Source organism: Aspergillus nomiae, assembly GCF_001204775.2.
Source record: "Aspergillus nomiae NRRL 13137 chromosome Unknown contig00101, whole genome shotgun sequence".
In the NCBI taxonomy this organism is placed as follows: Eukaryota; Fungi; Ascomycota; class Eurotiomycetes; order Eurotiales; family Aspergillaceae; genus Aspergillus; species Aspergillus nomiae.
In genome coordinates, this window is record NW_015378156.1 from 39278 (window position 1) to 62005 (window position 22728).

Below are 22728 nucleotides of genomic sequence, written 5' to 3' on the forward strand. Positions count from 1 at the left end.
ATGACGCCTTGGGCTATTTCTGTCATCCAGTAAAGGAGGCTGCTTGGGTGGCGATAAGGCAAAGTGAGAGACGAACTGGTCAATCATTGGCTTGGAGGTGGTCAGCTGAATGCAGTGCGGCTGCCAAGCCTCTAGCTCGGCGGTAAATTTAATCTCATTGTATTGTCACGGCTTGTATTGTTGACCAAAGAAGGATTTGCGTTGTGTATTTTGTCTCAGCAGGGCTTCATTTGAGATTCAAGTGTTGGGCACTGGTAGAGCTGTTATTTAGGAATCAATGAACATTAATGAATCAATTAGACTATTTGATGCTTTCCTCCTATGAAGAAGGACCAGTGGCTGAAGGACGGGTGTTCGCAATGTTTTGATTAGGGCTAATCGACCGGCAGTCCCGACCGCATTGGGCCATCCCGTGTCTGCCACGCAAGTTGAAGGAGGGGACGGGGCGGTCACGGGTCAAGGAGGAGAGAGTTGAGTCTTTCTCACTCATCTCGCAACCGCCATCAACTCATACCACAACATCATCACGACCATCGATCACCCCACACATCCCATCGCTATCATTATTCGAACTATCGCCAAAATGGACCTCATATCTTGTTGAATGACTTTAGGGGGTGTTGACTTTATTGAAACTCGATTTAACCACGATTTATCACCCTTCTCTTATCCCTATCTACCCATATCAGTCCCTCCCCATCACACCACCATGACAGCCACCCTCGAACGGAGTCTGTCTCGCACTTCGAGCATGTCTATGCCCATCTCGAGCCCTAGACTATCTCTTGTACATGAAACGACACCGCCTAGCTTATCCGACCCTGCCCTATCTCACATTCACGACCGTTTAACCCTGCTTGACTCCCGTGTTCTGGAATTACGTTCGACTATCCTGACCAAAGACGGCTATGTCGATCGACGGAATCGGGAAGATGAACATATTCGTCGGGAATTCGAAGCCCATCGCTCCATTTCAAACCGAATCGATCTAAATGTGGTCGCGTTGAGGACGGACGTGGATCAGTTGAAGTCGGGAGTGTTCCAACTGAAGTCGAGCATCGGCCAGACCGGCAACGAGACCGTTTTCTTACGCAGTGATGTCGATCGTTTGTCGAAGAATATCGATCAAATCCAGTCCGACATCGAACAGGTTCAGACGGACGTGTGTGGATGCCGGGTGGAGATCAGCAAACTACACGCGACCATCAGTCAACTTCGTACTGATTTGATCACTCTTCAACATGAGACATCACGACATTTGAACTCGGTCTTCGACCGCTTTTCTCTGATTGAGTCTCGCATGAAGCATTCGGAACGCGTCCGCTTCAACTCCTTGGCCCATACCACCCACGCCCCAATTACCCCAGTCCCCGTTGTCGAGGATGATGGCACGCTGCAGTGGCCGGAATATTTCCCTCGCACTGTCTGGCGCTTCTGGTGCCTGAAGAAGCGCAGTCGGAGTAAGTCGTACTACGGTGAATGACCCAGCGGCATATCTAACAGGATTTAGTCAACCGGTTGGTTCAGTTGGCCGAATTTTATCAACTTGGAGGTTACCAATACTGGGGTCGAATGCACCAGACAGAGGCCTTGTTTGTCAGTGATAGTGACTCTAGCGACTCCAGCGACTACCCGTCCAATTTGACTCGTGCTGAAGCAGTTCGCTTGTACCCCGAGGCCGCACACCAGGCACTGGCTGCCACACTGGGTTTGGTTTATTACAAGATTCGGAACGAGGTTGGAGAAGGGCCGAATGCCCATATTCCACGTCCCCCGAAGCGACAACAAGAAGACTTGCCGTCGGTGTCATCGGGTTCGAAGCCGAAACCGATGAAGATGGCACGCCGTCCCAACAATGTGTCACCTACTGCTTTGCACCGACTGATCACTGGGCCGTCGCTGGAGTCGAAATCGATAGCTTCGGATGAGTCTGACAAGCTTGGATGGAATGCCCACTCTGAAGTGTCCGACGAGGCTATGAGTAAGCTGCGAAGCATTGTTTCCGAGGAAGTTGGTACCCTACTTCGAGCTTTGGAACGTGGGCGCATCCGATTGAAGCCTGGTCGCGCTGAGCGAGAGAAGTTGTCTCCGATAGAATCCAAAGCCAGCATACGCAATGGCCGGTACGGTGGCGATGGCGCGCAGGACGATGATGCGCGGACGTTGCCGAACACGGTCCCGACGGAGATCGTGTCTCTTTCAGGTAAAACGGACAAGACAGAGGAGCATGACCCTGAACTTCCGGCTACTGAGTCCGATGCTACTAGTCCGTAGTGACCTGATCACGATATCGTCAACACGATATAGTGGTAGAATACGGAGGCTTGCACCACGGGCTCTTGCCTGCTACGTGACTTTACCGTACAAGTTACTATGCAAAAGTCACTTAACGGGCACAAGGGCCTTTGGTGCTCTATCCTTACCGGACTGGTCGTATCACGATCGACCTTTGTCCTGCACGCATCTCGTTGCAGATGCATCGCTAGCTAACACGACAACAGAGAATGCCCCCATTGTGAACCTTTTAACTTAGTGGTAGCATTCTCTGGTGTGATGCGTGATAGCAGCACTGCTCCTTGGTTGCACAATGATCGACACAGGGGACATTATGCCCCTGTCGACGTGTAGCAACATTCCATTTCCCAAGCCTGGGTATGGCAGGATGCGGACGGCCTTTGGTATAAATACCGAGGTTCGCCGCATCTTGACATTGAACGAATAGACCATTCTGACATCTTGGTGACCTGCGACGTCCTGCTCAAGGCAGCACAATACTTTACATAACACTGACAGTTGAGTCTTGAGTCGGGGGCTCATAACCTACTACTGGAATTGATAGGCATGATACGGCGCCCTGGATGGATATGTATACAAGATACCCCTTTGGATGGATTGTTTTTGCAGATTATTCTATTTTGGTCTGGACCTAGCGATATATACCTTGCATTTGGCGTTTCTCGTATTACAACTAGTTTTGATTATCTGATTATGACAATAGGAGCAGTGATATTGACAAGAAGACAGTCTCGATCCTACGAGTTGAGACGTTCTACGTATCTGGACCAAATCTCTTCCGCTGGCCGCAGTCTACATCGCGTGTCAACCGCTTAAACTGGACCCACTCGTATAAGTTTTATTAAACCGTTGCCCACTGCTGAAGTCAGGTACTGAATATTAACAATTGACAACCAAGATCAGGTTAACCCAGTCCCGTTTGAAATAAGTGTTTCCTTCATAACCAATTTCCGCAAGCATCAACATCCTGCGGTCTAAACGGGCTCCAATAGATCTTTTTGCAGTACCTCCAAGACCCTTTTCTCATCTACATTGGAGATATCCACAGACCCGGGTGCCAGTTGCTCGCCATCCGCCTCGGAGGTTTCTCCCGACTCGGTTTCACCTTGTGGCTGCATGCGTAGATAGTCTTTCTCGAGAAGGAACTTTGCATTCTCTTCCTCCGATGACAAAGCATCCGGTGAGTCTGACAGTATATAGATAGTCGGGAATTCTAGAACGGTGCGGTCGCGCAGAGCGGAGGTAAGAGTGGCAGTGGGCGAGAGAGGGACAAGCACCGGCTGTTTCGTACTCGTCCGCGGGCGATGGAGATAGAAGTAGAGGTTGCGGTGGGAGGTAATCTCATCTGTGGATTGCGTAGGCTGGTCTTGCGGCGTGATGTCCGGTCTTGTCTCGCTTTCAGGGTTGGGAAGCACGGCTTCCTTAGGCGTTTCCTGAGGCGTAGCTTCTGCGGTAGATGGAGTAGGGTCGCGTGTATCAGGTAGTTGTTCAGACGAATTGACATCCACTTCTTCCGACTTGCTTTCCTGATCTTTCTTCTTCTGTTCGCGCTCCTCCTTCGACAAAGGAAAAGACCGATCGTAAGCCTCAGCAAGAGTCGACGACTCCAAGCAGAGTCTAATCCTCTTCTCTCCATCGGAGGCAATCCATTCCACCGACCAATTCAAACACTTATTCCTGTACTGCAGTCAGCACTCACCACGCTCACCCCAAACCCAAATCTCAAGAAGGAAAGCATACTTAGGCATCCACTTCGACGCATTGGCCTTATTCCGACTCATGCCCCTCGGCGCCCTAAGAACAGTAACACCAGCCTCCTCCGCGCCCCTAAGAAACCCAAACTCACCCCTCACAAACCCCCCAGAACCACCCTCAACCCTTCTCCTCTTCCTCCCCGTCTCTGGCCTGCCACTCTCCTCATCCCCATCCAACCCCACGACCGCAAGATCCACCCCGCGCCCAGAAGTCCCAGGCTGTACCGAGATCCCCCTATTCTCAGCATCGCGCTCCGCACGCTCCAGGGTGCGTTCGATGCCCGTGATGAAATTGAAATCCCGGTCGAAGGCTGATTCAGTCGCCAGCTCGTTCTTCTTCATGTAGGCGGCTGGATCGCGGACGCGCTGCATTGGGACCAGAGTTTGTGGCGGCGAGAACAGGGGAGGGAGCAGGTGCGGGTCGAGCAGCGGGGACAGCGGTATTTGGGGGGTTGGATGTGACTGTTTTTGGTTGTTTTGTTAGTAGGTGGTTTGCTGGTATGGCTATGGGTTGTTGGGATGGGGTGCGACGAACCAGATTGTGCAGAGGTCTGAGAGGAGGGGGGTTTCGGAGGACATTCTAGTGGATGTCCTTATCCTGGGTACAATGAGATTATATAGATATGAGGGAAATTGTAAAGAGGGTAGATTATTAAGTATGGATATAGCGATAGGTCATGTTATGATATGATATGAGAAGTGGAGCGAAGGGAAAAAAAGTCTGGATGCGTTTAGCTTATCGATAAGAAGGTCTATTAAGGCCTTATGCTCTGAAATCTATGCCTGAGGCTTCGACGGTCTTGCGTAGATCGGACGACCAAGTGTTTCTGCTTCCTTCTCTTACCTCAACCACCAGCAACTCTTGTTCCACTGTCTCAAGGTGGAGCAGCACAACGTCTTAGCGATGCCTTTCATAACGACGAGTCCAAGATCATTCCCAGGTCAAAGTCCATGTTCACGAGTGCCTCTCGTGGAATCCGTCTTGTACACGTGACCCTAATACAGCATCAGATTAGGGTACCGCTATTTGGTCAACCAGCCTGGTGGAGTAACTTATGTAGTTTCTGGTTATTGCTCTGCAGAAGTCAGTTTTACAGGCTTAGTAGTTATTTAATACTAGCTCTAAAGAACTGAACCAATATCTGGATAATCCTATTCAGTTTATCAATTTTAAAGTTATTACACAGTAGTTTAATACATGAGCCCAGACCCACAGCTACGTCCAGAGTCACATTGGGCATCTGATAGCCTAATTCTGAGTGCGTGTTATCATCCCACCCACGCCCTGGTGTAATCCAAAGTAAGCAAAAGAAGGCAAGAGAAATGAGAGACCGGGCCTAACTAGAAACCAACTAGGTATATCAATCCCCCACCTCCCGTGACTCACGCATTAGTAAAGGCTCGTAGCTGATTGTGTCTCCGCTATCGGATCGGTATCCACCTGACAAATCAGGCATCGAAAACCGCCACCAATCTTAATAATTGATAAGGGAAAAGCGATCCAGTTGCAACTTTCTTTTCTCCAAACCAAACGCCCACCTTATACCTTCGATTCCCCCATTTATCTACCTGTCACAAACACACAGAACCAAGGAACAGATCAGAAAAAACCCAAAAAGGAGGTGAACCAAAATAATCACTCCAAAATGTCCATCACAATCGACACCTCCGTCGACTTCGACCTTCCTACCCCACCTCAGTTAAATGGCAGTCAAAATCGCAACCTCCTCCTTGCCCCTCCCTCCGTCGCCGCCCACGAAGAGAAGCTCCGTCATGTCTTCTCGACCTTCGATCGCTCCTCGACCGATCTCCAGATGCTCGATCGCCTCTCCGCAGGCTTTGTCTCCCTTCCTCCCAATACATATGACCTCGTGCTGGTGTTGACGGATGCGCCGTCAGATGAGGCCGTGCGGCTGTTGACTCGGGATGTTTATACCGCTTTGGTACCCGCGATGAAGGCGGGCGCTAGATTGCAGCTGCAGCAAGGGAGTTTGGGGGCTAGTGAAGGGTTGGAGGCTATCTTGGCGGGGCTGGTGGAGAAGGATGGTGGGTTTGAGAAGCCGGCACAGGAGGCTGCCGTGCCATTGAAGTTGGGCGGCAGGAAGAAGAAGGATAAGACCAATGGAGTGAACGGAGTTCCGAATGGAGTGGCTACGAACGGAGCCAGCACAAACGGCGTGGGAATGTTTGATCCGGCCCAGAACAATGATGACGAGTTGATTGATGAGGATGCGTTGCTCTCGGACGATGATTTGAAGAGACCTCTTCCACGACGTGAGTTTCCCTTTATATATTCTATTACCTTGTTAAACATCTTATTGACTATGACTTCTATAGCCCAAAACTGTGTACCTGAGACCGCCAAGAAGCGCCGGCGTCCCTGCAAGGATTGCACCTGCGGTCTGGCCAGTCAACTGGAGGAGGAAGACCGCGCACGTGAGGCAAAGGCCGCTGCAGATCTCAACATCCTGAAGCTGAACACAGACGACCTGAACGACGAGCTAGATTTCACCGTGCAGGGCAAGACGAGCTCGTGCAACAGCTGCTCGCTCGGCGATGCGTTCCGTTGCTCCAGCTGTCCGTACATCGGATTGCCGCCGTTCAAGCCCGGCGAGGAGGTCAAGATTATGAATGATATGATTCAGCTGTGAGGGCATTTTCTTTCTGGGTCTGGTTTTCGGGTCTTACTTAATATCCCCTAAAAGGTGTTGCGGTGATAGAATTTCGGTAGGGTTATTGTTATGAATGGCATGATCTGGTTTTAGGATGTATGAAAGCTATTTCAAACTAAAAATCCTCATTTGTCTTGTCTATACCTGAGTACTAGCATATGCACTTGACTATGCACTTGAATTTAGGATGTAAATCTAGTCGACATCATTCATTGTCTCTTCTTGACTCTCCAAACTCAGATACCAGTATGGGACAAGCTTCATCCCATATTAATACTACAACATTAACTCCATAGACCTCAACCGCCTACTTCATACATCGGGTAAACACACGCCGCTGTCTCGGTGATTGAAGCCCTAACCACAAGCCAAGTACGTGAACAGCAAAAACCGAAACAAGGGTTATCACAAAACCAACTATAATATTATGCTTCTATAGACCCCATAAATAACCTTCCCCACAATCCGGACCAGTTACATCAGCAAAAACGATGATATCACCGCGGCGACGGATGAGAAAATCACGAATTTATAACCTCCGCATCGATTTCTAATCATCGGCATGAACCAAACGCCGAGCAAAATCACGACACATGTTGAGTATAAGTAGAGACCAATCCCCAGACCTATTCAGATTAATTTCATAATTGATCTTGAAACAATAACAAAAGTAACGTATCACACAAATAAATAAGAGAAAATGGCCAGCAAGCCCTTTGCAATCATCGCCGGCGTTGGCCCAGGAACTGTATGTCCTTATCTTATACCCTCACATCAATGAGTTACCCCCCCACACACCACCATCCCCACTATCAAATCCCCTCAACCAAACCACTCGATGAATATAATAAACATACCTAACAAAAGAAAAACAGGGCGCCTCTATCGCCCGCAAATTCGCACAAGCATACTCCGTCGTGCTACTAGCCCGTAACCCAGCAAACTTCACGCCGGTCGTCGACGAAATCAACGCAAACGGCGGCCAAGCAACGGGCATTAGTGCCGATCTCTCAGACACCAACAGCGTCAACTCTGCGTTTGAGAAAATCACCCAGCAATATGGCGGATCGACACTCGCAGCAGCTGTATTCAACTCCGGGGGCGGGTTCGTCCGCAAGCCGTTCCTTGAGTTGACGGAGGAGGAGTTCGTGTCGGGGTTTGAGAGTCAGGGGTGAGTTTTCTTATATTATTCTTCCATTCCCTTTCTTCCCCTAGAGTAGCACAATTATCTAGTTGTAGATAAGACAAGCTAACAAAAGAACAGAAAAGGCGGCTTCAACTTCGCGCAACGCACCCTCCCCCTGCTCCAAAAGGCAAGCGGACTCCAGCACCCGCCTACACTAATCTTCACCGGCGCAACAGCTAGTCTGAAAGGCTCGGCGTCGTTCTCAGCCTTCGCATCGGGGAAGTTTGCGCTCCGTGCGTTGGCGCAGAGTCTGGCCCGCGAGTTCGGGCCCAAGGGAGTCCATGTCTCGCATGTTGTTATCGACGGGGTGATTGATATCCCCAGGACCAAGGCGTGGACTTTTGAGCATGAGGATGCGAAGTTGGATCCTGCGGCAGTGAGTTTCCTCTTTTCGGTTTTCTCGGTCTCTTTATGGGATGGGTTTGGTATTGCGTGAGAGAGAGGCTGATTGTGTTTTTGCAGATTGCGGATGCGTACTGGCATTTGCATACGCAGCCGCGGACGACATGGGGCTTTGAGTTGGATTTGAGGCCTTATGTGGAGAAGTGGTAGTTTGGTTTATTGGTGCGATGAGTGTGCTGTCCAGGTAAGGATGGTTTGTTTGGCTTGAACAAGTTCTATGACATTACCCGGGTCTTTTTGCGCCAGGTGACGAGATTGAAGATACTATTGATACTTTTTGAATTGCGAATCAGAAGTCCTGTCAAGGAATAACAATCTTAATGAATCTAGTCGTTTCTCCGTGTATCTTCCGCCGTGTAGTTTTCGTAAAAGCCGTCCGAGTCATGGGACGATGGTAGCTGGAGATTATTTGGGTCGAAGTGCATGCTGGGAAGCTGGTTTAGTTCTAGGTCCATGTCGAGGGTGACATCGATGTTCCTTTTATCTATCATGTTCGAGTTCATGCCAAGATCGTCACCAACCGAGACGTTGGGTGCCGATGGAGATATCTGGCTGGGAAGTAGCGAGTAATCGATGGGCTGATCAATGGATGTAGGAGTAAACGCACTGCCACTGAAGTCCAGCGAAGAATTGAAAGATACGCGCATGGTCTCCATATCCGAAGGGTCCACAGATACTATCCAGGGCGGATCTTGAGAGCCAGGAGATAGCAATGACCCATCATTAGACCCAACCAGATCAGTGCTGGACTGTGTATCCACAGGACTCTGATATGCTGGACCAAGTCGCCACACATTCAGCCACGAGCCATCCCGCTTAATTATATCGCTGTCTTCAAACCAGGACCGAATCCTACGGAGCACTGTTGTCAACTTGGTAGCTGGCCATAGTGGTCCCCACCCTACGAACATTCGTATGCTGTAATGTAAACGGCTGAAGACCTGAAGGCGGTCTATTTGCAGTCGAGTATCTTCGTTAGATGATGTGACGGCCGCAAAGTGAAGCTTGACTAGGATGAGCGCGGTATAAATCCTCCGGATCAGATGCATTGCTGGCAAAACTCGAATCGCAGACATGTCTAAGGAGCTGAATACTCCAAATATGCGATCTATCGCCTTGACGCATTCGTTGAATGTATCTTCTGGGATAGTGACGGTGCATGATGCCTGATTCTCTGATGGTATTTCGACATCAGATGCTGCACAGAAGGCAACTTCGCTTACATACAAGGACGAGAAATGATAGGAGAGCCTATACACACTCCATTACCATGACCTACCTGAGTATGGAGCACTTGGCCAGGACTCACCTAGCCGTGAGCTTTATTCACGTCTACCCCGGCCTGGTGGGCACAAATATCTACAGCAATAGTTTCCCGCCGCCTATCTCAATATTCTACAACTACGGGATGTGGTCGCTGATGTGGCCTTTCTCCGTCGGTCTCCACGAAAGTGGAGAAAGGCATCTGTTCCATCTAAGCTTTGCGCGGTACCCGGCCAAGAAGGGTATCATGGCCCAGAGTGTTCCGGTCGAGTCAGGAGATGTCGCAAAGGGTACGACTGGGGAGGGAGGTAGTGGAGCATATCTCTTGAATTGGAACGGGGAGGTTCGACCGAGCCGAAAGATTATAGAAGAGTATCGGGAGCAACGGGTGCCTGAGCTGGTTTGGAGGCACACCGAGGATCTGTTGGGTCGAGCCGTCCGTCGGTGATTTGACCGTTTTCTTTCCGTTTAACATCTCGGGATGATGTCTTTAGCCTGGATAGAGGAATGTATGATTAGCAATGAACAGGAAATGAAGAAGGAGCGCCGAGTTCGTGTTCAAAACATTTATGATGAGCGTCTAGACATCTCAAGTTATGCATACTACCAAGATACGGCCAAGGCTCACGAACCTGCAGCCATGCATACAGCCAGACCCTTGCTACATGCCCCTCAATCTCCCACAAACAAAATCAATATCAAGAGCATACATAAGCCTTCGATAGCAATACCGATAAATGAAGGGCCAGTAAAATGACATCATTTAGCAACTTATCAATCGCCAAGCGTGTAACTAAACCCGATAAGCAAACCATCCCTCCGTACCGAAAAAGGAAACCAAGCCCTAAGGTTCTCAGGAACACTGCGTCGGCCCAGATACACTGAAACGACCTTCAACTTGGCCCCCGAATAGAACAGAAAATCATTAACAAAAGTGGTGCAGCTCCGATGTGTTGATCATGCAATTTACAGCCATATCCCGGTGGGGTTAATATGGAGCTACATTAGCGTGGTGTCGCAGATGCAAGACAACCGTGCAGATCTGTGTCCGGGCTATCCGTCTATTCTGGGAACATGGTCTAGGGGTTGGAGATAAATACCTGGGTGTAGTCGGTGGGTTTGACTATTTTTTTCTCATCAAAAAGAAGATTGGGCCGAACATTGGATCAAGATTTCCAAGATGAGACCTGTTACGCTCCTCTCCCTTGCTTCGCTGGCTTCCGCGAAGAATCTCATCCCCACGACTTGTTTCGACTCCTACACTTCCCTCGAAGAGTACTTCTCCTACCTCTACCCATGGGGTAGCGATCACAATGGCTCAGCCCGCATGGTCGGCAACTCCACCGACCACGATTACATCTCCGTCGAGTCCGGCACACTGACGCTCGTCGCAAAGCCGACCACGGGCCAGCCGGCGACCAGTGGAGGCCAGGAAATCAACTATCTGTCCGGAGCCGTGCATTCCAAGAGCACGTTTACGGTTGAAGCCGGCTCTGGGTTCGACATCGAGGCTGAGTTCCAGGCGACCACTGATAAAGGAACTTGGCCGGCTTTCTGGCTGAATAGTGCGGAGAGCTGGCCACCGGAGATTGATATGGCTGAGTGGAAGGGTTCGTTTTGCGAGTTTGCTACTTCCAGTGATAGTTTTGACTGATGATTGAAACAGGAACGGGACAGATCACCTTCAATGTCTTCAACGTGAGTTTCCTTTTTCAGACATCGTATCTACATGTCAGCATAATTGACAACAGCCTTGTAGACCTCTTCCGAGGTCATGAACCACAACACGGATTACCCGTCTCCGAGTGAGTTCCACAAGGTCAAAACTCAGATCCGTGCGGAGAACGACGCAGATATCTTGGTTAAGTACTTCCTTGATGATGTGGAGGTCACGACTCAGTACGGGGCCGACTACGTCGGGAAGCCTTTGTATCTGTGAGTACTTGATAAGTCCTAGAGGGGCGGGGAATGTTCCATATGATTTGCAAAGCCTAACATATGGCAGGATTATCAATTTGCAGATGGAGGGATCGTCCGGATCTCCTGGTCCTAGTACGGGTTAGTATTCTCCTAGTCTAGCTGCTGGGGCCTTTGGCTGACCCAATAACCAGGCACCTATTATCGTGTGAAAAACCTATCCTTCGACCAGATATAGAGTGATTCAAATCAAGAACATCAGGAGGCGGTTGGTAGGCACAAGGCATCGAGGTCGATCCCAGTGGGAGGTAGAAACAGTCCTGCAAAGATTGCAGGAATTTGAGAATTTGTTGTCAAATGTGTAGAATGGTGGAGAATTTAGCCCTTTATAATTCGACCCTTTGATATATAACTACTAGTAGGCCGACTGAAGAATCTGGCAATCATGCGTGCAGAAGGGGATGTACAGGTCACAGGTAACATACCCATAATGGAAGGCGCTTGAGTCAAAGCCAGTTGAAATATGCAAGCCATGCCCAAGATATCAACTGTCACTTTTGAGCTTGATGTACTAGAAAAGCAAGACAAGTGTCAATCACTCGAAGTATAAACCCAATGCATAAAAGCCGCACAACCACATAACATAAACGCTGACTCATCCGCACAACCACGACGTCACAAGCATCACACAACCAACTCCAACTCTCCAACTGCATCCCTCAATAAGAATACACTCCCAACTCCAAACCTCACCCACTCAGAGACAAACCCAAAAACCCGCAAAAAAAGATGGTCCTAGAAAACGATCAAACAGACCCCATCCCCCCATCGGCGCGGAAGCAACCAACGACAGCGACAGCACCCCAACCACAAAATACCAGTACCACTCGCTCTACATTAAACGCGACCTTATCGCCAACCCGGACCCGTTCACCCTCTACTTTGGATTCTTCGGACGGTGGAACTACGACCGAAAAGTAACCGCCAATGTACTCCGTCGAGTCGAGAACGCCCGGGTGCTAATCCAGCGCCTCCCCACACAAGACGAACTAGATGCGATGGTAACACACAGCAGTCGCAGTTTATACCAGGAACGGATCGGCGCGCCATTGGGATTCCTCGGCGGGTCGGCGCTTCTGTGGATGCAGGCCAAGAAATCGGAGTTGTATCCGGCTTATTTCCCCAAGGCTTCCGGTCCGGAGGGGAAGATGCCGTCTCCCAAGGAGATTCTGCAGGCCGCTCAGAGGTTTATGATTGCTGAGCCGACTGTAGCGAAACGGGCGGTTTTTGTGACGGGTTTCAAATTGCTGTTCTATAGTGTGGCGGGCGCGACGTTGTCGAGTGTTTATGCGGTTTATAAAGAGACGACGAATACAATGGGGGATTCGCGATTGAAGGAGTTCTTGGCGGATTTGAAAAAGCAGAATCCCGAGGAGATAAGAAGAAGGCAGATGGAGTCCAGGGGGCGGAGGTCGGTGGGCGAGCAACAGGGAGTTGTCGAGATGGATCAGGGTGGTGATTATGCTTCGGAGTATTCCGGTGGTGACGTTCAGTCGACGACGGTATCTGTCCCTGATCGTCGTCCGGTATTAGAACCTGTTGGTGGTGGATCGGGTGCAGATCACGGCCGCGGAGGAGATTTCTTCGATGAAGATGATGCTAGCCCCACGGCGCCTGAGTATAGAACCAATAGGGGCACACAGGCTGGTTACTCGCAGGGAGGTGCTTGGGAGCGGATTCGACAACAAAATGCTCCCGCACCTGCTCAGTCCAGTCATCAGGATGCATCCGGCCAGCAGTCACCACAGTGGGACTCATGGAGCCCCCCATCATCAGAGAGTGACAAGCAGCGGGAGAGGGAGCAAGCTCGTGCCGATTTTGAGCGATTATTGGATGCAGAAAGGAATATTGGACAAGAGTCGGCGAGCGAAGGGCGCAATAAAGGTTGGGGGAAGTGGAATTGATTTCCCGCTAGTGGACTGACACCGTGTACTATACTAACTATTCTTGATTCTACGATGGAGTAGCTTTCGAGTCTGGGTCACAGGCTCGACAATGTATATTAACTCTCTGTGGCATATGTCTGCATTGCTCATGAACATCATATTAACTATCATATAGCCCGATTATTACTAATAGCGGTAGACAACCAAGGAAATCAAAGCATTGTGAGAGTGATGGAAGCCTGTGCATGATAGAGCAACAGGAACCACCTCAATCCCAGATACAAAGGAACTTTTCCTTGTCCTTGCGGACCCAATCTGAAGAAGAAGAGTAATACGCAGGAATAAGCAAAAATCTAAGAAAGACACACAAAGTACACAGTGTATCACTCATGGGACAACAATTTGTCATAATGTCAGGAAGGGTATACATCCAACAGCCACATAATGCCCTTACGAATCATACCAGGGCAGAACAGCAGATAAAATGAAATGTCGTTAATCGTGAAGGCCCGAGAAGCAGACCACGTCTAAAAATGGAATGCAAGTAGCAAAATGGGAAGGACATTGAAAACATAAACAAGGGAGGTAAAAAGGAAGAAAAGCATCAAAGCAAAGCAAAGACCAGCGGACAGTATCAATATGGCCTAGATGCGATTGTCGGCAACTGGTATACTTTCATACGGAAAATGCGTTTCAGCCCAGCTATCGGGTGCCCGACTTACACTGCCCATGCGAGCCAGGTTGCGGATCTTACTGGAGAAGCTTTCGTTCACGCTTTTGCCGCGTCGGTGCTCAAAGGACATTCGGCGGCGATCTAAAGTCGGCTGTGTCTCCATGCTCACCGCAGGTCCAGCTGTCATAGCGCGGGGCAGCAGCTTTCCCATGTTCTCATTGTCAATAGCGATGTCTATGGTTCCTGAAGACTCGCGCGGGGACACACAATCCATCACAGGGGCAGGGGGTGGAGGAGGTGGGAGAGCGTTAAGGTGCTGCAGCTCTGGTAACATAGGAGGAGTTTCGTAATATTTCAGCTCCATCGCGTTCTCGATTCCCTCCTCGATGCTGATATCCACTGGAGAGCCTCCATAGCTGTACCCGCCTTGTTCCCTCGAGCTCTCCCGGCGATGACCCATGTTCCGGGTTCTGCTGGTCGAGCGACTTCTCGGGAGACGTGGATTAAACCGTGGATGCATCGGCAGGTCGGATGGGACTGTCCCGGGTTGCTTTATTTCGGGAACTGGAACAGACATCGAGCGACCGATTCTCTCAGCGTCTGCCTGATACCTGGCATCACTCAGCAGAAAAGTGCTATCAGGAATGTTGGGAACAGATGGAGCAGTCTCCTGGTTATACTTTGGGTGTCGCATAGCCTTGGGTGTTGTGGCAAGCCCCGATGGCCCGGACTGAGATGAGTTAGAGTCCGAGCTGCTTCGGTACTCTGGAGATGCTTTGCTCGATGACGCCCTCCGTCTACCTGGTGTGCGTGGGCCAAAAGAATTCACAGAAAATGGCGGGCTTTCGGGAATGGTGCGACTATGTTGTAATTCTCCCGGAAAGGGTATGTTGGGCGCTGATGGATTCCGCGCGAGCGAGAGTCGTCGCGCCTCCAGTTCCGCTGCCGCGAGCTCCTTCTTTCTGTGTTCGGATAGCCCAATGTGGGGTACCGCGGGAGGTACAGTGGCAGAGTGAATGGCCCGGCTCTCCTCAGTCGACATATCCTGGTCGGTTTGAGGTACTATCTCGACGACAAGACCTTGGGGATTTGTACCCATGTCATACTGTTCGTGTTCCATCCCCATCTTGAACTCGGGTTCATGGCGACTCCGGGATCTCGCTCGTAGCTCCGATTTCCCTTTCTCCGGACGTCGGCTACTACTTCGCTGCTGAGACCTTCGTTCTCTATCACTGGCTACTAGCCTGAAAGCATCGTCTGTAGTAGATGTGGGTAATGGCGGTGAGGGCGATCTATCGTAGGAGCCCTTTCTATCAGCACTGCGACCACGGTCATGTTTCTCGGTGCCGACTCGATTAGCTGTATGACGGCTTGATGAACGATTGTTCCGACGTTCAGAAGAGTTTCGAGAACGTGGCTTCCTAACTCTGCTTGCACTACGTGTCTTTGAACGCCGTTTGGTCTGACGAGCATCGTCGTTGTTCTCTTGAGCAGCGTGGTAGCGCGCTACCTCTTCGTGGGACATCGACACCGGTGAGGAAGGAGACCGCTTGGCGGGCGGGATATACCTCTTATCGTGTCTACCTCGCGCCTGCTGGGACGTGTTCCTAGAGTGATGCCGTTTCTCCGACGTCTGGCTGGCTGCTTCATCTGTAGTTCGCCGTCCGACGCCATTGGAGAGATATTTGTGATGCTTTTTTGAGTGATAGTTCGCCTCGTCCAGGCTACTAATGTATTGCTCAATACTCCGCCCACTAACACTTGGGCTCTTTGCAGAGCTGAAGCTATTCAATGTTGATGTTGGGCTCCTGAAGTTTCCATTATCCCATTGCTCGGCTGCATCAGTACCAGAGTATTCAGCAGCCTGCAAATGAAGCTGTAGTCCATCGGGCATCCTATCCCTAGACCCATTGCGACTGTCAGATCGCTCTTTCAGAGCTTCGAAAAGCCCAACTGCTGGCGACGGTATTCCCTTGATTCCTGCAAACTTGTCTGCACTTGCTTGAACTGCGGTTTGCGGACTTGGTTTGAACGCATCATCCGGATCGTACGTAGCAGAAGGCAGTAAGCCAACCTCCTCCTTTTTCTCATCACCAGGCTGGTCCTCTTGATCATCGTTCTCCGACGTTGAGCCATAATCAACGAGCTTTTTGGAACCACTGGATGGAAAGGTCGGCGGTTGCACGTCAACCGGAGTTTCCCCGATGGAAGGCAAGCGCCCTCTGCCAAAGGCGGGAGTACCTGTTCGGGAGTTCATAGCATTGTTGAGACTCTGGATGTTATTCAATTTGTACGACCCAAAGCCTCCAGGCGATAACGCGGAGTCGGCTACAGCAGATTCAGCAATGGGCGTAACTCCAGGCGCATTCGTAGGTGTCCTATCATCCGATTTTAAGCCGGGGAATCGAAACCTCTGGCTTGGTTGCGAGTCAAACGACGTGATGAGCTTGAGAGCTGGAGTCTTAACCTGTCGGGTATTGCAAGGCTTTGTCTGAGAGCTTGGTGGTAGAAGACTTGCGGGATTGGGATATGGAGGCTCCGGGGAGGTGACGGGTGATTTTCCTGACATCATCTCGGCAAAGGAGGTAGCCTGCTGTGCGGCTGGAGAGGTCCAAGGCCCCGAAGGCTCCACTCCCGTGCACATAAAGCACCGTATTGCTAGCTGCTGCTGGGAGTGTGAGACAACATGCTCCCCCCAGCGGCGGACGAGATATGATTGACGCTGCCAATCTGTGGGTGTTACCAGACACGCCATTAGGATAGCTTCCATATAGTAGCTCTGAGAGACATAAACCTCAATAGCGTCGTTCTTATCGCCAAGTCCCAGAAGAATTGTAGCTGCAGTATGCACGTCACCAGTTTCCAGAAGCTTCTGAACAAATGCCTGTCCGACCTTGTTGGCTTGTGATTCTCCACTCATCTGGCTGAAAGCAAGGAGCATCCAATCTGTGGTAGAGGCTGGGCCTGCGCTAAGCATGGACACCATTTGGTCGGTGTCAGATTCCCCTAGCCACTGGGCGAGTAGAATAGCGCTTTGAGTACCCGGTGTGTGGCGGCTAACTGAAACAGGAGTTAGTGAAGATAGCTAGACAGGGGCAACAAAGTATTCCATACGCTCATCGTTAATTAATCCATCAATATCACCTTCCCAACCGAAGACCACGCTCAGCATTTGGCGCCGGAGATCGTCTGGCGTCAGATGCGACTCATCCAGTGGCTGTTGACGGCTGTATGGTACATCGTTGAGTCGTTCGCGTGTGAAAGGAAACAGATCTATAGACTTATCGGCTGGACTGGGGTGGACCTCATTTCGCAAACGAGAGCCGGCACGAGAGCTTTTCACGGATGACATGGATACGGAAGATGCATAGGCATAAGATGCGCCAGATGCCTGAGGGGTGTCTCTACCACTAGCGGAGGTGAGTGAAAAGGATGTAGCGGTGTGACCCGACCTACTTGGGGATGAAAATGGGGCCATCCTGTACTTTCCCGAGGACGCCTTTGAACTCACGGAGTCTGCGTGACTTCGAGAGGAGACAGGGCTATTTATCTCGGCACGGTGTTGACGTACAACCTCGATTCCACTCGGATCAAACGGAGCTCGTCTCGTGCCGTACATGGCACCGGATTCCTTCATCTCCGGTGGGTCCTGTAACACGCGTGCTGACGCACCACGGGTTCTAGTCTCTCCTGATGGTGGTAAGGCTCCGCCAGGAAGGTGTTGTACATTGGCGACTAATCCTGGGCTCTCAAGATCATACTGCTGTACGGTATGGTGAGGCCCCAGTGTGAATAATGTGGCTGTTGGCCCGTAGTTGGCGAACCCACAAGGATTATCAATCGTCGGAACTGGCTCCGAAGTGATGTGTTTAGTTCGGACATCCCAGGCCCAAGTCTCCCTAGCAGCAGTTGTTAGTGACTGACACCGCATAGTGGGTAGTACCAGGATTATACTGCCATCTTACCCATCGAGATACTGAACGATTCTTCCATTCTTCGACCAGGCCATCCACTTAGGCTCGGAGGATGAAGACGTATCTGACCTCTTGAGAACCCTGATTACTCGTGGTGCATCTTTACCAGCTGGCTTAGCCACGCTCCACACCCTCAGATCACCATTTGCGGAGAGGGTAGCAAGCATGTCTGACTTTTGCTTTGACGATGATGCATGCCATGCTAGCGAGACAATCCGGGATGGCCCGCGGGAGGTGCTCATGGTATGTACGATGGTAAACGTAGGGTGAAGAGTGGCTATTAGAATTGATCCATTCTGGTACCTAAGCGCTTGTCAGTATGGTGTCGGCTGAGCTCTATAATACTTTAACTGGCCAGAACGAGGAATAGATGCATACCCAATGGCGTAGGTTCGGCAGTCTGACGACGGGGCCAAAGCCGTGATAGGATCGAAGATAGTCCGGCAAGAGATATGCTCCGATGTCGACGGTTCAAACAAGACCACGTCTCCCTTTACGCTTCCTACAGTCACATCAGCTCTGGCAGCAAACGTCACACAGAGGTAGGATAAATATACCAAACGCCACATTACCATTGCGCATCCAAGCGGCCACTTTGAGCTCGTCGAAGGATGCGAACCTTGCGATCACCGAACCCGTAAACAAGTCCCAGACTATTGCCGTCTGACTAACATCATAGCTCACGACTAGTCTTCCTGCACCACGCTCACTGACATTGTCAACCGATATAAATCCGATTTTGTCGGTATGGCTTTCGAACCGTCGCTCGACAGCCAAGGTATCGTGGTGAAGGCATACAATGGCTGAGCCTTCAGCATACAGAAATAGGGAGGCCGTCGAGGCGCATGGCACAAAGGTAGAATCTGGCGTTAGAGCTTCCGATGTAATCGGCGGCGCTAATGTCTTCATCCTCGTCGGTCGTGAATTCGGAACCGTGGCCGCGCTCCATGACAGTTCGACCATGCTTCCGGATAGGTTCACTCAATGGTTTCAGTAATCCTGTTTCACGGTTGAGAGCCCACCCGATCTAAAAAGGCACTGGGTGTCCCAGCATGCAGAACAATTACGTCGTCGCCTGTTCGCTGTGGGTTTGCGATAACTGCCTTCACAGCTGCAAGTGGCTATAGTGAGGACAGCACACAGTCCACCGGGGCGTTAACGAGCATCCGACTGAAGACATAAGCGGAGCAGGGACAGGACTGTGTAAAAGAAGCCAGAAGGCCCGAGAGGACCCGAGCAGCGGTCAGTGATGACGGAGGGGGTGTAGGATTAAGAATTTGGGACCGGGACGGTACTCAAAAAATTTTAAAATTGGGGCAACAAGCGAATGCACCAATATGCAGGTGAAAAAACCAACGGAGGTGCAGCAGATGTACTAGGGAACCCTCGCACTAACCTGAAATCCACGTTGGTGGCATATGGGAGGGAGGGGAAAGATTAAGAAAAGAACTAGAGCGGAGGCGGGGAGGGGGTATGAATAAGGGGACGATCGGAGGGACAGGGGGTATATTAATTCTTGGTAACAGATATTGCTTTAAGGAGGCACGTTCCTCGAGCTCCTATGATTCCCTCTGATAGCGCCAGCCTCTCTATCAAGTTCATGGCGATCGTACCCCGTGCAGACCACCCACAGACTCTGACAATATGAGACGTCTTGCGAGACGACGGCCACGGACGATCAAAATCTCGAGTCATCAAGCAATTGGAGCTCGCGCCAAGGTGGGTTGACGGGCGCTTCCAGTGACCAGGATGTCAACCCGCAAGCAGGAGCGAACGGTCCAGGGATTTGATTAGTAGGAGAAGACCGATAGGACCCATCGATGGCTCGGCCGCACGCGCACCAACGAGCGTGCAGGGACACAACCTGATAATGGCATTGGCCGACGTCTGGCAGTCCATCTCCCCATACATGGCTGGGAGCTCTGGATAAAACTTCCACCCGATCGAAACTAGGTTAATTAGTACCTCATTAGAGCATCGGTCAGTGATCACGATCAAGTCCAATCCCACCGCATAATGCGAGAACATCGACACTGCGCAAGGTTTGGGGCTAATTGAGACGGCAGTAAGAGTACGGCCAATTGACGGTACCGGGATACACTGGGCGGGAAATGTAGTCAGACTAGAAGTATTAGTGGTACTACTTTGGTCAATCATTAGTATGGGTCATATTCATAAATAGATAAAAGGCAACTGCATGAAAGTTAGTGCTAACAGCTTAGTTGAGTAGTACGAAGAATGGATCGAGCAGTGGTAGTCGCAGTACTAGTTGATGAAGGTATGGGACAAAAGCGGGGGTTGAAGGGAGGAAGAAACGGTAGTAGTGATGGAGCGGCGGCAAGGTAAGGTGATCGCAGGTGATCCCAGGTGATGCAGCGGTGCTGATTGGCCTCCAACCTGCAGGCGGGCGTTTCTTCACACTGCAGCCCTCGTCACCTCCGCCCACCAATCACCGTCCGCAACTCCACCTCAAGTGACCTCCTCGGCGCGTAAATCTGTCGTGTCCAGGACGATAAACCATCCTCACTGGATTGTTGCCTGTCGCTTCATTCTCTCGAAGGATTGGTGGGATTCGTGCTAATTTCCTTCTCCCAACGGGCAATCGCGGCAACACCAAATCATATCTTCTAAACCGCCCACACAAACTCCACTACCATGCTATCACCCTTACCTGGTCGTGATATTGGGCACAGAGCCTCGTGGAGGCACCAGAGGAGTGAACCTTTTCGGTTTTATAAAGTCCTGGACGGGAAAAAGCAAGAATGGAGATCAGTGTCAGAGATCTGTCTCTTCCATATCTTCTAGTGCGCTTGATTGGTCGACCTGCTGCGTTCTCTCGCAACGACACTCGGATCAGTTTCAAAACAACCGACGGCTTCTAAACTTCAAGATAGCGACTTTCCAAGACATTCATTTAGCGCCCAAGCTAGGGAGGCCTTATCTGCCGATACACCATCACCGTGACTGTGATACAAGCTAGGCTTTAAGCCGACCATGTAGGACATGCCCTAATTCAGGGGGCTGTTGTCTCACTGTTCCGCATCGACCGAACATATAATTCAAACAATAGCAACAACAATTTCGAAAATACAGAGTCGAAAGACGGAGGACATACGGATAGTGGGCCAATACCGGTATGACGCATGCTTGATAGTAGTTACCCCTCAAGGTGATCTGATCTCGGATGCAATGTGATGTGATCAAGAAACGGCATTGTGATGGCGGGATACTTCGCTTCGCTCCTGCGGGTAGCAATCACGATTCCAAAAACCAAGGGCCGCTACGATGGTGATAAAGGATCATTGTACAATGTGATATGGCACAGAGAATTGATGATTTGTATCCACTGCCATTGAGGTAACCGAACCATTGGAGCTTCTGGTTCTCTCCTCTTGAACCTTCCGACGAAAGTCAAATTGACCACTTTCACGAACACGGAATAGTGTGACCCTTGTAACAACCCTAATAAATTGAGTCTTGCGAAGCTCCATTCCAGAAACAGGAGTCTGGACCTTGACCGCCCTCTCAAGTGCATCTCAAGAGCACGTTCGCGATAACATTTGCAAAAGTACGTGAAGATCATAGAGTGAGCCAGCTGGTGGGCCTTCCCCGGATTGCCTTTGGATATATGAGTGGTCCACTACTCACAGACTCACATCTCTTCCATTCCAGCTGCTATATGATAGGTGGAAAGCCAGACTGTAGATCAACCTCCTTCCAGAATAGTAAGGCTCAGTATTCCAGCTCTAATTATACGAAATGGTTCGAATTACATAATTATACTCTGGCGATGGTAGTTGTGAAAACGCAGCTGCACTCAGAAAGCTGTACGACGACTCCGATGAGTTATTGTTCACCATGAACCAGCTCACCGCGAGAGAGCTTCAAGGGTTACCTAGTTTAGCTGACAATTTGCTCTCTGTTGGAACTACGCTAATCATAGACAAGTCCTAGAAGCCCAGTGTAGTTGGAATAGACGATGTTTTCATCAAAGGGCAGATGTGTAAGCCTCCTTCTATTATCATAGTATGATCCTTGACCACTGCATTTATTGCAATACAGTTCATAGATACATCCTCGATAGGAAATAGTATGAGGCATATTGTATACTGTCGCTTGCTGGGACCGAAGGAAAGGAGGATATGTTCAATTACAAGACTTTTTTTTCTAAGAGTTCGGAGTCTAGCCTGGAGAGACTTCAGACATGCCAATCTTAGTTTGCCTTAGCCGCTGCAATGGCGCGTCGACATAGTTGACAATGAGCAGTCATAGCTGTTATGGTATTGAATTCAGTTCAACGACACAACCAGTGAAGGTAAAGACAAAAGCAGGAACTGCGTTCTTTGAATGGAAATCACTACAGCAACCACAACATTAGCCATGTGAAAATGCCTTGTTGACCTTCAGGTAGATGCTTAGAGGATCTTATATTCCACAATTACCGTGGATTTGCAATTTTTGATGGGTTCGCTCCTTTTCAGTCTTTCCCCTTCCATTTCGGACAACGGCGTAACACCTGCATTGCTTGCACAGTGGGTACAACCCTTTCCAAAACATTGGACTTGAATGTATCGTTACGTGCCCCATAACACTCCCATATTCCCGTCTTGACTGCTATAAGGCGACCATATATCTGTTGTACTTTT

At 50.2% G+C, this 22728-nt stretch overlaps 8 protein-coding genes across 8 annotated transcripts; 5 read left to right on the forward strand and 3 right to left on the reverse strand.

The window, feature by feature from the left end:
• Positions 1–604: 604 nt before the first annotated feature.
• Positions 605–2274, forward strand: ANOM_004919 (uncharacterized protein; the record flags this gene model as incomplete). Its single annotated transcript, XM_015550176.1, has 2 exons — positions 605–1460; positions 1511–2274. 2 exons carry the CDS (start codon positions 605–607, stop codon positions 2272–2274), a joined length of 1620 nt encoding a protein of 539 aa, XP_015407753.1.
• Positions 2275–3269: 995 nt separating this feature from the next.
• ANOM_004920 (HIT finger domain protein) lies at positions 3270–4628 on the reverse strand (the record flags this gene model as incomplete). The annotated part of the gene is made up of 3 exons (XM_015550177.1): positions 3270–3972; positions 4036–4511; positions 4581–4628. 3 exons carry the CDS (start codon positions 4626–4628, stop codon positions 3270–3272), a joined length of 1227 nt encoding a protein of 408 aa, XP_015407769.1.
• Positions 4629–5695: 1067 nt separating this feature from the next.
• On the forward strand, positions 5696–6850 carry ANOM_004921 (uncharacterized protein; the record flags this gene model as incomplete). The annotated part of the gene is made up of 2 exons (XM_015550178.1): positions 5696–6323; positions 6387–6850. The coding sequence occupies 2 exons, from the start codon at positions 5696–5698 to the stop codon at positions 6698–6700; spliced, it is 942 nt and encodes a 313-aa protein (XP_015407770.1). The 3' UTR covers positions 6701–6850.
• A 571-nt stretch (positions 6851–7421) lies between these two features.
• Positions 7422–8459, forward strand: ANOM_004922 (oxidoreductase, short chain dehydrogenase/reductase family; the record flags this gene model as incomplete). The annotated part of the gene is made up of 4 exons (XM_015550179.1): positions 7422–7469; positions 7597–7892; positions 7986–8283; positions 8370–8459. The coding sequence occupies 4 exons, from the start codon at positions 7422–7424 to the stop codon at positions 8457–8459; spliced, it is 732 nt and encodes a 243-aa protein (XP_015407771.1).
• Positions 8460–8635: 176 nt separating this feature from the next.
• ANOM_004923 (uncharacterized protein) lies at positions 8636–9385 on the reverse strand (the record flags this gene model as incomplete). Its single annotated transcript, XM_015550180.1, has 2 exons — positions 8636–9161; positions 9219–9385. The coding sequence occupies 2 exons, from the start codon at positions 9383–9385 to the stop codon at positions 8636–8638; spliced, it is 693 nt and encodes a 230-aa protein (XP_015407772.1).
• A 194-nt stretch (positions 9386–9579) lies between these two features.
• On the forward strand, positions 9580–10020 carry ANOM_004924 (short-chain dehydrogenase/reductase; the record flags this gene model as incomplete). Its single annotated transcript, XM_015550181.1, has 1 exon — positions 9580–10020. The coding sequence occupies one exon, from the start codon at positions 9580–9582 to the stop codon at positions 10018–10020; it is 441 nt and encodes a 146-aa protein (XP_015407765.1).
• A 732-nt stretch (positions 10021–10752) lies between these two features.
• On the forward strand, positions 10753–13453 carry ANOM_004925 (glycoside hydrolase family 16 protein; the record flags this gene model as incomplete). The annotated part of the gene is made up of 4 exons (XM_015550182.1): positions 10753–11182; positions 11239–11270; positions 11332–11507; positions 12172–13453. 4 exons carry the CDS (start codon positions 10753–10755, stop codon positions 13451–13453), a joined length of 1920 nt encoding a protein of 639 aa, XP_015407766.1.
• Positions 13454–14079: 626 nt separating this feature from the next.
• ANOM_004926 (WD40 repeat domain-containing protein) lies at positions 14080–19045 on the reverse strand (the record flags this gene model as incomplete). Its single annotated transcript, XM_015550183.1, has 5 exons — positions 14080–17168; positions 17223–18007; positions 18074–18385; positions 18461–18584; positions 18640–19045. 5 exons carry the CDS (start codon positions 19043–19045, stop codon positions 14080–14082), a joined length of 4716 nt encoding a protein of 1571 aa, XP_015407767.1.
• Positions 19046–22728: the final 3683 nt, after the last annotated feature.